Raw genomic sequence first — 17,632 nt, 5'->3', positions numbered from 1 at the left:
TTGTTCGTTATGTTATTTATTTTCTTTCGTCTCCCGCTGCTTCTTTGGTGTCTCAGCAAACAACACGCGCAATTTCACGCCGCAACTGTGGCGCGCCAACTGTGAGACGGGATAGGGCTGCGTTCTCCGAGTGCAAACATGGGCACAGGTTGTTGACAATAACGTTCAGTACGACAGCAGGCAAATACGGCGCCTCGCTTCGGAGTTAAACGAAGGGTAGATGTTTCGCGCAAGAACAAAATTTTTAGAAAGGAGATAATAAAACATTGAACCATGATCAAGCGTACCGAGTAGGGCCGCTGGAGATTGAACACTTTTCTTATTGTTCTTTTTTTGTAGTTCAGAACCTCAGTTGTGGCCTCTCCTCACCAACAAGTGACCGACAGCAGTGATCTGCGATGGAAAACCCTACAGTACTGCTCCTCACATCAAATATTAACATTTGGCACTTTTAACTCGGGTATCGTAATTTTTCTTTTCAGTTTGAATAGCTCGACTTCATGGCTTTGTTTACCTCCTGTCGCATACTTTGTTAGATCAGAAAGGAATGGGTAGCAGTTATAGCTCCCAGTTCTGTCATGTTTTTAGTGGAGAAAATGTTTAAATGCACTTTCTGCGCTTTACGTACGCTAGGCGCAATCTTCTGGAAGGAACAAAGTCCTCGTGCAGTGCACTTAATCGTGTCCGCGTAGCTTGTCGATTTCGACGTCCGTTTAAAGCTCAGTGCAAACTTGTCTTGCTCTTCTAAGGTGTAAGTATTGCGCACTGTAAGCTGCAACAACGGACTGTTTCAGGGCGATGACCGCTGCGCTAAGTGGACCTGAAACTCGCACATAGATTCTCAGGACTGGTCCCTGCCCAGGGTAAAGTCGTTAAGACGGCAAGGAGTTTGATAAAAAGGACTGACGTGCGGGCTGTACTTGTTTTTTGTTACCTGACTGGACCAACTGCGACAGTTTTGTATCGCTAAATGGAGTTACCAAAGATTACAGTAACGCTGTTTAACCTATCGGTCTAGTAAACTTCCTATTTGCACTTTCGCCGTAGAGGGTAAGGACGAAGTAAGTGCTATGAACAAATCAAATCTTTTCTCCGTTTTTTTTTTCGGTCTTCAGCCTGCAGTCACTCTATACGTTTCGAAATGTAAAGCAGAGACTATAAACTTGTTTATCTCTGCAAAGAAGTCTACATGTTTTCTCAGGTGACGTTAATATAACGTAGCGTCTCTTTTCAGTTTTTGTCGTTTCCGTCAAGCGTAGATGAGATTTACGAATTGCCTCTAATGCGGTTTGATTTGCGATGTGTTTACTGCACAGAAAGACTTCTACATCGATAACGGAATGTACGCATTTTTTTTTCGCACCATACTCATTTTTGTTCGGGAGATGCGGCTTACCGCTTCATGCGGGCAGCGGTCCACCACCGTTTCAAGAGCAGTTCAGATTATCTTGAAATGTGAAGTTCTGCGCGGCCTGCTCAGTTCGCGGTGCATCAGCTTTGACTCTGCACAAATGCACAGACATTCACGGAAGCTGCAAAAATATCCCTCATCTCGAAATTGTTTGCGTGTCAGCATTCTAAACGAATCAAAAGAAACACCCTCCTCTGCTGCAAGCGCAATTCAGCGCCGCATGACCACCTTGTTATGGCGCCAGTACAATTCAGTTCATTTTAAGTTCTTTGCCGCACTGCATGTCTTATCATGCAGAAAAGCTTGAACGCAAAGTTCACGGGAAGCGCAATGCAAATTCTTTGTTGTCATTGTTATAATTACTGTTAATACTGCCATCGTTAAGCTGCCCACCTCTGCATGCTCGCTAAGACGATTGGAAACGACGCAAAACAAACAAAAAAATTGTGGAAATGGGTACTTTTACAACATTTGTGTCACCCTCACAGTTGCCGGACAAATGGGGTTGTGGCTGTTATCGCGTGGTTATTCTGTAGATTATTATTTTTCCTTATTCGCTCAATATTTGATGCATTAATGCACCGCAAAAGCTTAGCACGTCGCTACAGGCAATTGTCTTTCCTCCTCCTCCTCCTCCTCCTCCTACAGGCAATTGCGGATAGGGACTACGCGTACGTTTCGGTACCTAACCGTACTCGGGCTCCGGTGATGAGCGCTCCCGTTTGTCGAGAAACGAAGTTAATTATAGTAAAAGTTAAGAAAAGTAATCAAAATAAAAGGGAATAATCAAATACAGTGAATCACAAAGGTCATGTGCCTTGAGACGCCATGGACGTGGCTAACAACGCAGAGTTCCGAACAGAAGTGAAACCGTCGCGTCTTGCTAAGTGAAGCACTGAACTATAACTCTGCTGGTGTGGCAGTTTATATTCGTGTCGTTCGTAGCCTGTTCTACTGCCGTTGATAGGTCGTTTTCCCGTCTTTAGGCTTAAATAATAATAATTGGTTTTGGGGGGGGGAAAGGAAATGGCGCATTATCTGTCTCATATATCTTTGGACACCTGAACCGCGCCGTAAGGGAAGGGATAAAGGAGGGAGTGAAAGAAGAAAGGAAGAAGAGGTGCCGTAGTGGAGGGCTCCGGAATAATTTCGACCACCTGGGGATCTTTAACGTGCACTGACATCGCACAGCACACGTTAAAGATCCCCAGGTGGTCGAAATTATTCCGGAGCCCTCCACTACGGCACCAAAGTCTTTTTTTTTAACAGCCCGTATTGACTCTGCTGCCATAATTATCCCCAACCTGTGCGGTGCCCCGAACAATTCAGCCCTTCCCTTATCATAATCCATCTCGCTGCTTCATTTTTTTCCTCGCTTACGGCTTCCCAGGCATGTTGCGGCGTGGCACATACATAATCACGCTGTACGGTACGCTAGGCATAGGCATGAAACGCTGTGTTCAACAAGCACCATGGTATTCAGTTCAGTGGAGCGGTTGCTGTCCGGCTTTGCATTAAGTTAACAATAAAAAGCGATCGCTGGCAAAAAGGCTCGAAAAAGAGGCGAAGGGTATTCGGGTCTTTTTTTTTTCTTTTCATCCTTTCTCTCTGGAAAGACGATGCGTATGAAAAACAGAGGAAACAAAGAAAGAAGAAAAGTGGAGAATATCGTGGAACAGCCATTTGTGTTGTTGTTTGCTGTCGTTTAGTCCAGCATATTTTTTTTCTTCTTCTTTTGTGCCGTAGAAAAAACAGACCACGTATGCATATGGTTTGCTACCGTCGAACCGATTCAAACATGAACACGTTTGTACTGGCCCACGCATTTAGAACTCGCACACGACTGACAACAAAACCACTCGCGCACAATCACACGCACATACGTCATCACGTTTCGTCACTCGCACTTACGGTCAAGCGCGCGTGCGGTGTTCATAGTACATCTAGAATCTCGTGTGTGTGTATATATATAATATTTATATATGTATATATGTATTTTCATATGGTCATATGTACTTATAACGTACTATGTGTAACACTCATTACTCGGCAAGGGCTGGGCATGAACGGGCCACAAGATGGCAGGTCCTCTCACAGTTCCGGCCCTGGCGGCGCGGACAAAGCGTTTTTGTGTTATAGTGTACATTTATGTATATATAACATATTTATTTTTTATATATATATATATGTATATACGTACAACATTTGTTTTTGCAACCACAGGAACAAACACGAGAACCGACAACAGAAGGGAGCGTGACGGCTCACCACCGTTTGTGAACAGTTTGCGTGCCGAGTAATATTGCACAATCACAATGCGTTATACAGGCAACCACACCAGCGCGTTGTCATTCGGTGATTATAAGGAAGCCTGCAACCAGCGCGGGCTGGCCCGCTTTGTGAGCTACGCTAAAACAGGAGTAAACAGCCACGGCCGCCGGCTCACTTGTGCAGGCTATTGATCCACACTATAATATGGGAACAGGCAACCAATAACAGGCGTGTACTGATGGACTATAGCCAAGCAACATTTCAATAGAAAGAAAAAAATAACACCAGTCGCTCCGGGAGGCAGTACGGCATATGTGAAGGGGAATTAGCTCCACAGTGCGTGGCTCTTTGAAATCGCTCTATCTGCGTCAAACTGGAGCCGTGTTCAGCATAAGGTAAGAACTATTGAAATACAGTGAACAGAACTGAAGTTGGATTCGTTGCACAGAACTCACGTGTTCACAAAAAAAAAAAACACGCTACCACTGAATGATAGCACGAAGCGAAGGCTGCACTAGTCTGAATTTGGAAGCAAGCGCACCGATGTTGAAGGCCCTTCATAATATCTGCACATGAAATTATATGCAGCGTTTTTTAGACAGCCGCATAATCTTTAGGCGCCAGTCTTTCGACATCTGTTTGCGACGAGGCACAAGTGTAAACCATGCAGTCTTTGTCGATGTCGGGATTTACCTTGCTTAGGTAGCGACAATTTTTAAACTATCTTAGTCAGCGCGACACAGCTTTGCATTTTTGTTACTTACAGAGCTCACCTCGTAAAAACGGGGTGGATAGTTATGACTGTGCAAGCCTGCAATAGGTAAAGCGCGTTCTTATAAAGTACCTTTTGCCAGAACCCAAAAAGAGGTCGAGCCAATGTTGACGAGAAAGTGAAAAACTTTTCTGGTATTTTAGACTGTCACCAGGCCGTAAGCTTGGGACCACGTGATAACCTTGAGGCTGCGGTATTTTGTGCAATGATGCGTATACTGGGAATTTCTCCATTAGAGCGCCATTAAGCGTTTCTAATAGATCTTGTGTATCCGCTTAATTAGTGTTCCTAAAACGTTCCAAGATTTTGCGAGGCGAGAAACTGCACATCACCACAGGGAAGAGCCAGATAAGTGCCGAAGCCCTGAACTACAGTTCTGTTCCTCAGGCATTGGTTTCTGTGCGCGCAGCTCGGAGTCTGTGGTGAGAAACAGTCTATTATCAGCGAAAAATGAAACGCGAACAAGATAACTGATATGGGAACAAAAAAAAAAACCTCAAACATGTTAGCTCCTTGAAATTAAACAGCGCTGCATATTTAGACGAATACAGTAAAAGACATGACAGGACGGGCGCTGAATAAAACATTGCGGGGCTAAGTTGGTGATGCATTTTCTTTCCTTCAAACTAAACAGCGCTACATATTATGCAGCCATGCTTAATTTCAAGGAAAGAAAATGCATCACCAACTAGCCCCGCAACGTGTTTTATGTTAGCCCCTAGAGGGGAAATTCAAGCGATGTTGACAAACACTTGTGAAGTGCAGTCTTCGGGCCTCAGTTAAGATCTCCTCGTTTTGCTGTTCGTATTTCAATTGTCTTGTTCGCGTTTCATTTGTCGCGGATAGTACGTCTTAGGACTTGGTGCACCATTCGCGTAGAAAAGTAACGTCGTGTGTGCATAGCCTTTAACCACCCTGTTTGTAGATTCAATGCTCAAAAGTGTCTCTTTTTTATCGACTAGAAAGATGGCAGAGGCTGTTCACTGAAATTTTTACGCGCGTGTGCCCTCTTCGCACAGAATCTTTTTATTTCCAGCCTCGGGTATACGGTTGATTTGTTGACAACACGCTTTCTAAAAAAAAAAAAAAACAGCAAATCGTTCTGCCGAAGTTAAAGGCTGCAAGTCGTAATGTCATAATTCATTCTCTTTTTTTATTCCTGGGACCTTTGTGAAGAAAGAGTGGCTGTCACCCAGAGAATCATCATTAACCCGTTATTAATTAGCGGCGTTAGCAACACTTGCGAACGTGAAGTTTTTAAATCCTCTTTCAAGGTTTCATGTTCGGCCATTGGTGGTTGAACCTATTCTGTGAAAAAAAAAGAAAATAAATTAAAGAACAGGCCTATAACGTTTGGGTACATTAGTGCCCTCTTACCACTTTAGATCACGAATTACAATTTATTAGGCTGGAGAGGGTAATTTTTGGCGCCGGCGTCGTTACCAAGAAACAGTTTTGTTTTGTTCCTGTACGCACCTCTTGCGAAAATCGAACACAAAAAAAGCGGAGTTTGTGGAAATTTGAAACTGCCACGCCGCAGTGCGACGAGTGTGGAAATGAAGAAACAAAAAGATTTGAAAAGAAGCATTGGCCTATTCCGCGCTCTGCTTCGCTCCACCATTGAGTTAGAGGCGCTTGGAGCAACAGACCGCAGGCTCCATCAGTCACGCATCCATTCACCCGATCACTCAATCACTCTCCCACGGCACGTGCGCCATTAATTTGCAAAACCGGCCGTTACAACAACAGATAAACACACAGTCCTTGCATTCCCGGTCAACAACAACAACAACAACAACGAGCAGAGAAGACAACACGGAGACGCGAGACACCGAGAAATATGCTTTTTTTTTCTTCTTTCACGTAGGCCGCTTCTATTTCTGCTTCTTCTACGCAATTCTATACGCATCGCATTTCTTCTGCTCATTTCGTTTCACATTTTCCTTCTCACCATGCGTAAGCAATACACCTATCCCGACGCTTCGAAGCGAACGAGTCAGTCCGGGTGGCCTTCCTTCATCGCGGAAAGACCCCCTTTTTTGTTGCGGTTTTGCAGCACCATTGAGACAATGTGTGTTTGCTTGCTGTTTTTCAAAGTGTCGTAGCATTCGTCGTATTCGTGAGTGTGAGCGCTGTGGAGTGCCTTGAGGGAGAATGGTTAGAAAGCAAGACATTTTTCCGCATATAGGGGTAAGTGAAATGAATATATTGCAAAATGCGCCGCCCTAAAAGAGACAAGAAAACAGACTAAGTGTAAAGATACAAAAACATTAGAACATATTTAGGGATGCTTTTTACCACTCAGTTGCGTCTCTGGCTTGGCTATACTTGTTTCAAAGACGACAGTCTACGGAACGGGGCCAGAGGTGGTGTCCAGCGTTATTATGCTTTATACCGCGCTACTGTTATACCGGGTTTCTCGACGGATACCCTCATAACCCTCAGCAGAAACCGATCTCGAATATGATTGCAGGAGTGCCGTACGCAGACATCTCGGAGTGCTACCTCACTGCCGAAGCATGATGATTCACGAATAGGTCATATGAAAGCAGAAACAAGACATAATGGTACGAGTTCAAGAAAGCCACTTTTTGTAGTACTATTTTTAGAGGTGTTCTATTCCCGTCACAAAGGAATTCGCTCGCAAGCATAAGCACGAAAGTGTCTTCTCAGAGAGCTCGCCGGAAACGAGAGAACAGAAACACACGAGCGTAGGAGATGATAATAATAATAATTGGTTTTTGGGGGAAAGGAAATGGCACAGTATCTGTCTCATATACCGTTGGACACCTGAACCGCGCCGTAAGGGAAGGAATAAAGGAGGGAGTGAAAGAAGAAAGGAAGAAGAGGTGCCGTAGTGGAGGGCTCCGGAATAATTTCGACCACCTGGGGATCTTTAACGTGCACTGACATCGCACAGCACACGGGCGCTCCGGAATAATTTCGACCACCTGGGGATCTTTAACGTGCACTGACATCGCACAGCACACGGGCGCCCGTGTGCTGTGCGATGTCAGTGCACGTTAAAGATCCCCAGGTGGTCGAAATTATTCCGGAGCCCTCCACTACGTGGGAGATGAAATTTTGAATTTCGAGGCACAAAAAGAAAGGGAGGAAGAAAGGAAGAAGGAAAGAAAGAAAGAAGGCAAGAAAAAGAAATGTCTTGATTCCAGTGAAGCGCCTTCTTAACAGACTGATACTTTGTGGTTTTGCCTCCTGACATCACAGAACGCTGAGGAAAAAAACGCGGGGCGTTTAAATAATGCCATTCCTCCCGAAGCGGACTCGATCATCTCCAAAATCAGTGACCTGACTGGTGTTATGCGACACTGAAATAATGCAAAACACACCAACAGGGAGAAAGGAATAAAAACACAAGCAGAAGGTGGAGCTGTTTACCAATCGGTACACTGACCGCATGCTGTTTAACTAGTAGGGAATTTAGTTGAAGCGTGCAAGTAGAAATGAAAGTCTTCGCTCATATTGGGGCGCAACCGCAGTCCACAAACACAAAAAAAGAAAGACGAGTTGCATCCGCTTGTGTTTGCGATGAACCTTCGTGCTAATACTTCTTCACAGTCAGGCATACTCATAACACTGCCTCCAGGACAGGAATCTCCCCCTTGCACGAGGACAGGTATAAAATTTCGAAGAAAGGATGTGAGTGGGGCGCTTCATTTTATTGGCTTCAAAAAAAAAAAAAAGCGGGGCTGTTGATGAGAAGAGATCTCACGCGTAATTGCCGAAATGATGCGAGGAGCTGGGCGGAGGCCGGATCACGTGCTTCTCTGGTTGCATACAAGTGTGTCATGTTTTGTGGTACGCACGCGCACATGTGTGTCAGTGTTTCGATCGGCGTTTGTGTTTGTGCTTAGGTAGCGTCGGGAGTCCGAGGCGTGCAATGTGCTGTAGTCTTTGGTGCTATCGGGCCCGGCGTGTACATAAGGCGTGAGGGAGAGTAGCGTGTCGAGGAGCTGTAGTGGTGAAACAAAAACAGAAAAGCCAAGGAAATAAAAAAAAAGAACGAAAGATCGGTATCCGCTCCACGGGCGTGCTGATATAGGTTTAGATTAGGCTAAGTACCGTGTGCTCTTTTTCTTTCCTTCATTTTTGTCGCATATTTTCCTCCAGCGTTTTCTCACCCACCAGCGGCGACGCGGTACTCTGGAGCCAACAGCCGCTATTCATTCATTTCTTTTATCTGTGTATGCATGTGTGTGTGTGTGTGTGTGTGCGCGCGCACGGGTATTGTTTTTATTTTGGGCTCGGTTCTTGTTTTCTTCGAAAATTATGACATAAGCTGCTTGCCTGTAGTACGATCGAATGCGAGAGGAGAATAAATACAAAGGCTGTTCGTAGGTCCTGATTACCGTAGACAGTCATAACCTCATTACAAATGCTTACTTGAAATAAACTTTTCATTGTCGACGTGGCCAACAAAAGAAATTAAGGTGAAATACTGGAGAAATTACGGCTGCGTCTAAAACCAATCGCACACAACTCAGAAAATACAAACGCGTGAAAATGCGAAATCTCGACCTTCGCGGCAGAACTAGTCAGTGCTGTGAGTTGAGGAGAAAGCATGGGTTCAGGAACAATTAATGCGTGTGAAACTGAGTGAGTCGGTGGTGTGGGCACTGGTTTCCTGTTCTTGCTTCTAGCATCACGTGCCCGTTTCGGTCTCAGGCACAAAACACTACGCTGAGGAAAGGTGACCAGAGGCCACGAAACGCCACAGTGTTGCGGAAGCGTATTGCTGAATTACTCTATACAAACGGGCATCGGTTTGTGCGAAAACAGCGGACACTTTTACTTCTCCTGATACCGTTGAGCAATAGGTAACGCCAACGAAAAAAAAAGGAATGACGCTGCTCAAAAAGAAAGTGTCAACATTGCCTGCAGGCAAATATTTAAAAAAGAATACTTTAAATAAAAAAAGTAAACGATGTGCCTACACTTCCCGGAAGCAGCATATTAAACGCACACGAAATAGGTCTTGTCTCAAAATTGCCTCAGACAGAGAACGAGACAACGATGACAATGTGGGAAATCTGGCATAAATGATGACGCTATGTGACCGGTAAGACCAAAAAATTATGCAGTGTTCGAAAGCTTATTTGAAAAGCCCCCCAGTTCTGCCTTTCCCTTAACAGTTTTTTCTCCATCTTGTACCTTGACTAATTTAGCTGCATTCGCCTTTGGTAGCTGGGCTAAGTTACGGGGATGCTCTATGTTGGGCGACACAATACTGAGTCCAGAAAAATAACTCAGCATTATCGTTTTTTTTTTCGCGGATGCCGGATCCTCGCAGTGGTTGTAAAATGCCAAGCCGAAACAATGGTGTGAAAGTAGGCTGTTGTTTATGCCCCTAATTACGAGCGACATTTTGATTAAGTACTTGGGAAAGTTACCAGACAATAGACAAGAACTAGAGACACTCGAGCCATGTCTGCCAACAGCAGACCATCTTGAGTTCGTAAATAGCGTTTATTTCTGGCCCCCGTGAGGCAGGCATTCCCAAGGAGAAAAGAAATTATACGTGTCTCTAACATTCGCATCTCGGCGTTCCTATACATACAGCTGACATTCAAGCTAAAGCTCTCTTCCAGCAAGTGATTTGCACTGTGAGGCAATCTTATCTGCTTCTTTTATGTTTTTTTTAGTAATTCAGGCTACAATTTTTTTTTATCCCCTAGTTGTATCTGATGAACTTCGCTGCTTCAGTGCGTAATGAGATAGGAGGTGCGAGGATGACTTGAGGCAAAATCACCTCACCGTTCTCGAAAGAGCGCCGCAGACGCTCGGTTTCTCTACGCACAACTCGGGACATTTGCCAACTTCCTGCGTTAACGACCCAAGTCGTTTGTCAAGGCAGGCATAACGCTTCGCCTGACATTTCACTCGGCCAAGTCTCTCCGGCTTATCTGGTCGGCTAATTAGTCACCGGGCAGCCAGTAATGCACCTGTGCTGGAGCGATTTGAGAAGGAAAAAAAAGGAAAGAAGGGAATAAGTGAGAAAGGACATTGCTGATTCGTCCAAACGCCCTCAGGTTTCTTTCTTTGCTTTTGTTTACTGAAAGCTCATCAGTTCCGGCAAATAAAAGTATTGTCTTCGACAGAACTTTATTTGCGTTCAACCAAAAAATGGTCTTATATCTGCCACAATTTGTGCCAAAATTCAGGAGCCACAATTCAGTGCTACAATTTGCGCAGGAACCTGATCTCTCGTTGTTTTCAAGTGGTGAGTACGTTGGTTACGTACTCTACCCTAGAAAAAATTAAAATAAAATTTCCTGCCTGCACCGCCTATGCACAACAGGCTAACCGGTGTGTGCAGCAGTTTCATACAGAGATTAGCTTGCGCAGAAAACATAATTAAAAAAAAACGCCCTGCCCGCACCGCCAGAAGGCACGACGGACAGTGGGAACTTGTGTGCAGTTCTTCTAAAGCAAGCGAAGAACTATTTTCTCTTCCTCGGCAGGCTACGGCGTCCGCCTTCCAGTTGTCCAGAAACATAACGAAAACGAGACAAGCAGAAAAGGAAAAGAGACCAGACCAGAATCTATTAAAATGCTCAGCGCCGACAGCATGGTTCCCCGCAAAACTTCCATAATGCGTGACCATGCCTTTTCGCTAAGTTTATACGTATCAAAAGTCAAATCCCGAAAGGCAGCTCACGTCTGCCCTGAAGCCTGAAACATAAGCCTCAATAATAATCTTATTCAGGCGAATCTAGCGCTGTACCCACATAAAGGGACAAATTTAACACCACGAGTGATTGTTGAGGGCTCCCTTACAGCGTCGCGTTTCAGACGCCCTGGCGGCTTAGGTATTTGAGCATTAACTAACGAACTGACGAACTAACAGAAATACAGCTTGATAGAAAGAAACATAGGTGGTTGAATACGACAAACGCTTGCCGTAGGCGTACGAAATTCTACAAACAGCTCCACCCAAGAACAATACCACAACCATCTGTCATTCTAGAAAAAAAAAAAGCTGGTTTGATGAACGTGATTTATGTGACTTAATTTTGGTGCTTTGTCCGCTGCGGTTATTTTTAAAACAAATTGTAGTTGGGTGCACAAGCGATTATTTTACACGTGTAAAATAATCTATTTTACACGTGTAAAATAATCATGTGTTGTCTTTTTGAGACACCTATTAAAAATTGCAACATTAATTTCTGAGTTGAAAAGCCACTTTCACTACGTCCAAATACTCGTTTGTTTCTCAGCAATCCTGAGGCAATTGCTTCTAAGCAAATAGTGTGTAGGAGCACATGCAAGAAAATCGTACCAATTTATCCCGCACTTCTCTTGTAAGCTTGCTTCGCCGCTCAAGCATAAGCCCCCATTGCATGCTCAATCTATATTGCACTGCGGGAAAGCTTGCTTCGAAATTCTGGATGTCAGCCAGTATTTTAGGCACAAATGCGTACCACTGCGGGACACCACATTAACCAACAGGCAACCCCGAAGCCAATGCGAGACACTCCAACCATGGCACGCGTGTGCAATGCCTGTACGAAGGTAGTGCTCAAGAGGCTGTAAGCGGCTGAGTTAAAATTTTGGCGTCTTTACGAAAGTATCGCAAACATTAGATACAGAAGAAAATAAACTAGCACAGTTGTACAAAGGATCATTCCTTGTAAATTCTCATCTCCCTGAAGGCTCTGCTGCTTCTTTATTTTTTCGGGGGTTGGGTGGAGCGGGAGGAGGGGAGGAAGAGGTGGAGAGGGAGTTTACGCATCGTGTAAGGCAGCGTCCATGTTTAAGAAAATGAAAGCACGAAACAAAATAACAACAAAATACATACCACGCAGGGCCATTTTCTCGGCATGCCCTGCGTTCGATTCAGGGCTTTTTATACTGCTGGCTGAGTTGGTGTCTCCCCGTGAAATGCTCTTAGAGCAGTTATCGTCGGATATGCGGAATTTCGAAACGAGCTGCCCCGCAGCGCATAATGAGCGTTAAGCGGCGGCTTTACAGCCATGCATAGAAGCTCGATTATGAGAGATTTATGGAGTATGTTCGTGTGGACACCGGTGCCCTCTGACACGGGCACTTAAGATGAATCTACTGTTCGTTCATAAAGTGCGCATATAGCTCCTACACTTGATTACCATTTAGATATTGGAGTGAGTGCATGCAATCATGTTCCCTGCGTCTGACGGCGTTTTCTTCGCTACGACACTCCTATTTCTCTACAACAAGCTGATGTGGCATTGTTCTCCTCGAAGCAGCTGGTGAGCCATTAATATTGTTTATGTGACAAACGAAAATTCTTCGTATTTTCCCACGACTGCTGACAACTAGCTGCGTTTCACTCTCTCACAATGCACTAGACTTGCTTTTTCGCTCCTGTCATTTTTTTTACTTCTCATTTACTGATGCGAAACAGCCTACTACTTTTCTCCTTATCATTTTTCTATGTCAGTATTTATGTTTCCAAGCAATATATTATTAACCGTCTGCATAAATGGCTCGAAGGTACGACAGCAGTGACAATCACGCCCTTTGAAAGTCCATTTCTCATACCGGATGAAAAAACATGCACAATTAATTTTCTCTTTCCTTTACAGGGCTAGGAATCCGTTGCTACAGTCATTGTAATTGCCGTCATTATTTGCGTTTGAGTATGCCAGTGCAAAAGCAGAATGCTCAGAAAGTACCAATAAATGTGTTTTTCAGTATATAATCTTGTAATATTTAATCTCGCAGAGGCACAAAATCTTTAAAGTAGCGTTCTTGGCATTTCTGTCCGTATCTGTTACGATCTTTGGGCTTATCAGCAGCGTGTCTGCTAAAACTTATCAAGATTCAGATTTTCACTCGTCATTCACACAGAATATCCGCTTGGGTCACTACCAGTGCCATGCATCACACTGTGTTAGAACCAAAGGTCACTGCTTCGAGTGTGTTGTCTCTGACGGCTATAACTGCTTCCGGGAAAAAAACAAGGAAAAAGATATCGGCTCAGAAGAGTTACGGGCATGTAATGCAGGCGGTTTAAACGATAGTTTAATATAATAATAATAGTATACGGATGAGGAAGATGGGTGTGCATTGCTTTGCTGTTTCTTGATCGCACTTGGACGCATGCGGTGTAGTCTCTGGCGACTTGAGTGTAAGGGAACGGCGAGGGAGCGATTGGGTGTGTTCATATGGACGCATATGCATGTCGCGTGTGTGTGATCCTGGAGAGGCGATGGAACCTTGAGTGACCTCACAGACAGGAACGAGAAGAAAGAAGAAACACAGTAGACGACACCATTGCAAAAAGTGTACAAAGTTCGCGTCAGCCGGAAGCTCTCTCTCTCTGTCCGAGAAGAACTTGTATATAAATGTTTAGGGACACTGAGACGGGTATCGCTTCACGCAGCGTTATGTACAGCTCGACCTGTATATTGTGTAATACATATCTGAAAAAAAAAAATCATTGATCATTCAAGCGCTGTTTTTCCTGTTCTTCGTTTGAAAAATCAAGACAGCTGCATGCTTCTTTTTTTACGTCCACGCGGCTTAGCGCATGTTATTGTGTATTGTGTATTTGCGAATATACGCGCGCGCGTGTGAATTTTTGTGAGTCCCAGTCTTCTGCTCAGCTTTTCAAGAATTTTCCTGCTTTGCATCGAAGACGCTCCGCATGTTTTTTTCAAGAAGGTACCACGGTTTTTCCCACTTTGTGCAGCTGTGACTTCGGCGCTCAACCTAATAGACAGCGGCGCTACACGTTAAATCCGCAAAATTTAAGCGCTCGGGATACCAGAAGCAGCCAGAAGAAAAGAAGCCAGTATTCCCAGCCTAGAGTGCAAGGACAAGCACAGCATTTAACTTCAGAATTGCGCGTAGCACCGTCCACATGGAACACTAAAACTGTTGAAGCCAACTTTTACCGCATGGATTCCTTCAACCGTGACACCGCAACCTAACGAGGTGAGGACAACTGGAGCCTTTAAAGAACCAAAACTCTATTCCAAAGTTTCAACCTACGTGACTCGTCATTTCGTTCGATTGCTGGTGAAAGCCTGCAAAAAATTCGTCTCCTCAACACACAGCACGCCTTGAGGGCAAACATTTTTCATAAGCAACCGGGTTAATTTCATCCTGGAGGGCACTCGTCATACTCCTTACGTGTGTTTTGTCTGCGTGTGTTTTGTGCGCGTTGCTAGGCCATAGGGAAGTGGCGCTTGCACGACGCTTCGATAGGGCAAAAGTAACAATGGTAAGAAACTGCGGGGAACGAAAGTTCGCGGCGGACACGAATCGTCCGTCATCAGCCAGTCCTGCAACTTCCCGCCCCAAGCGCCACCTGCCGAACGATACTATGCGGTGGCCGCGGCGGGGCGGGCCACGGTGGGATGTGCGGGGCAGCGCGCGTAGGTGCTACGGTATTATAAGTAGTAGTTAACAAACATGTATACACAGTTGTGCGGTCGTGGCATGTGTGCGCAGCGCGGGCACAGCACGGCACGCACGGTTGTCGTCTGTGGTGTCGTTGGCGGCGCTGTTGGACTCTGGCACTGTCGAGGCGCGAGACGCACAGGCCACAGACGGCGTGGGCAGGTCCCTGGGCGCGCGCGGAAGGCGGACTCCGATGGCGAGCGGGCGCTACGAGCGCACACGACACACACACGCGGAGCGCCTTCTCCCGGAGGTTTCCTCTTGCTACGAGTACGGCGGCGAGGACAGGAGCAGCAGCAGCAGGCAGCGGTGGGGTTTTCAGAAGCCGCGGCGGTTGCGGGGATCCTTCGACGGGCGACGCTGCGCCGTGGCGGCAGTGGGCCAGGCGGCGTTGTGGAAGACAGCGCCGGGCCGGATGGCGGCAGCGGCGGCGCAGGATCACTTGAAGAGGATTTTGCGGAAGGCCTTGCGAAAGTCCCGGTTGAAAATGGTGTAGATGATGGGATTGACGGCCGAGTTGCAGTAGCCGAGCCAAAAGGCGACCGCAAACACCGTGCCGCTGATGTCACAGCGCTTGCACAGGGCGCCGAGCACGTAGATGACGAAGAACGGCAGCCAGGCCAGGATGAAGGCGGCCATGATCAGACCCAGGATCATGGTGGCTCGGCGCTCGCGGGCCTTGGCCAGCTTGCGTTTGTGGCGCTCGGCGTCGGAAGGACTGTGGCGTGCCACTGCATAAGTGAGGCCCTGCGGGGGCACGGGCCGCTTCTTGGCGGTCCGGGCCGCCGCCGCTGCCCCGCCACCGCGCCTGTTGCCGCCGCTGCCGCCCGAGGATTCACCTCCGGCCGCGTTGGAAGACTCGCACAGCTCGCTGTCCTCGTCGCGTTCGTTGAGGGACAGCGTGGAGCCGTAAGGGGAGCGCGCGATCCGCGCCTGCGGCGCGCTCAGCAAGCCCGGCGCGTCGTGCGAGCCCTGCAGCGGCGCTGCCTCGGACTCGTCCCGTGGGCCGACGTCCGGGGCCCTGAGCCCGAGGCCCTCCTGGCGGCGGGGCAGCAGCGGCGACGGCGGCGAAGAGCTCGGCTCTTCGGGCGTCTCGATGATAATCTGCGGCGCGGCGCTGGGCAGAATGCCCCTGCGCTGCGCCCCTCCGCCGCCGTTCATCTTGTGCGCCGCCGCCGAGGAGTCCGGCGGGCTCGGGTTGCTGAAGCTGGTGCACGTGGTGGTGGTGGTGGTCGTGGTCGACTTTTCGCGCACCGGATCGTTCGTGAGCTCGGGGACGTGCCGGGCCTGCTTCTTCACGTGCCGGCGCGCGCGCGAGCGTGCCGCCAGGAATATCCGGATGTACACAAACACCATGACGACCGCGGGTACATAGAACGACCCGAGGGCCGAGTACAGCACATAACCGACGTCCTCGGACACCGAGCACTGGGGGTAGTCGGAGGCCTGCTGGGACTTCTTCCAGCCGACGAGCGGAGGCAGCGAGATGAGCGCAGAGAGGAGCCACACGAAGCAGATCATGGCCATGGCGCGCGAGGCGGTGCGCTTCTTGAGGTACTCGACGGCGTGCGTGATGGACCAGTATCGGTCCAGGCTGATGAGGCACAGGTTGTTGATGGAGGCGGTGCAGATGAGCACGTCCAGCGCGGCGTGCACATCACACCAGAGCGCCCCGAAGATCCAGTAGCCCATCAGCTCCTTGGCGAGCGAGAAGGGCATGATGATGAGCCCGATGAGGAAGTCGGACACTGCCAGGGAGGCGATGAACCAGTTCTGGATCGTCTTGAGCGTCTTCTCGGTGGCGATGGCGATGCACACCAGCATGTTGCCCACCACGATGAGGATCATGATGCACGTCACCACGAAGGCGGTAGCCACGAAGCTCAGCTTCGAGTAGCGGCTCGGGTAGGGCGACCCGTCCCAGGGGTCATCGTGCACCGCCGGCCAGTCGTCGTCCGCCGAGCCATTGCCTTCGAGCGTCGCGTTCAGCGCCGCCACGCCGTCCAGCCAGCTCAGGTTGGCCGTGCCGTTGCTCATGGCCGCCGCCCCGCCGCACCTCCTCGTCTCTGCCGCGCGCCGCTCACGGGCATGGCCGCCCGCCTAGCGCGGGCCAGCCACGCCGCTCGGTGTTCTGCCGGCCGCAGAGGTCTGTCCGCAGGTCCCGGGCTCCCGGCGGCTGCCTCCTCCTCCCGGCAGCCAGGCTCGCTCGTCGCCTCCTCGGTGCGCCGCGCCCTCCTCCTGCGAGACGAAGCGAAGCTGCGTCACGCTACGCGCTCCACGGCCTCCGCGCCAACAGCTGCACGCCTTCGATCACGCGCGCCGCTGCTGTGCTCTTCTCTCACCGGCGCTCGGAGAGAAACACCGAGCAGTGAGAGCACCGCTTCCACGGCACTTCTACTTCGCCATTCGTGCTTACCAAGATCCTTTTTTTTTCATCAAGAGGCTTTCCGGTGGAAATTTTTCAATGGTACTAAACATGTTTGCCGATAGGGTTTGCAGCATGTAGAAGGGCATGAGTGTAACGAAGGGAAGCTTCTTTTTGTAGAAGTGGTGAGGGAGGGGGGGGGGGGGGGGGGCAGGGCGCACGTTCAACCAACATTTGAAAGACGATTTGGTTCTGTTGTTTCAGAACAAGAAAACTAGCGAATTCGGGGGATGACGGTGCATTGACATAATGCGCTAGGCAAGTGATTATGCGTACAGAAACTGAAGAACGCTGCTGAACTAGCTTAAAAGACACAAACGCAGATGATACACAGACGACGTGGAGT

The 17,632-nt window shown here is 48.0% G+C and overlaps 1 protein-coding gene across 4 annotated transcripts in view; it reads right to left on the bottom strand.

Annotated features, from left to right (window-relative positions):
• Positions 1–7,452: 7,452 nt before the first annotated feature.
• The window catches only part of Octalpha2R (alpha2-adrenergic-like octopamine receptor), a 619,288-nt gene continuing 609,108 nt past the window's right edge, over positions 7,453–17,632 (bottom strand). For all 4 annotated transcript variants that reach the window (XM_077661821.1, XM_077661822.1, XM_077661824.1 and 1 more), the window contains one exon: positions 7,453–17,099. In XM_077661821.1, coding sequence (XP_077517947.1) covers positions 15,300–16,898 — 1,599 coding nt within the window. In that variant the 5' untranslated portion in view covers positions 16,899–17,099 and the 3' untranslated portion in view covers positions 7,453–15,299. The remainder of the gene's footprint in view (positions 17,100–17,632) is intronic.

This window comes from Amblyomma americanum, chromosome 4, assembly GCF_052857255.1.
Source record: "Amblyomma americanum isolate KBUSLIRL-KWMA chromosome 4, ASM5285725v1, whole genome shotgun sequence".
NCBI lineage: Eukaryota > Metazoa > Arthropoda > Arachnida > Ixodida > Ixodidae > Amblyomma > Amblyomma americanum.
The sequence above is the reverse complement of the archived record's forward strand: the minus strand, read 5'-3'. Positions and strand labels throughout refer to the sequence as shown.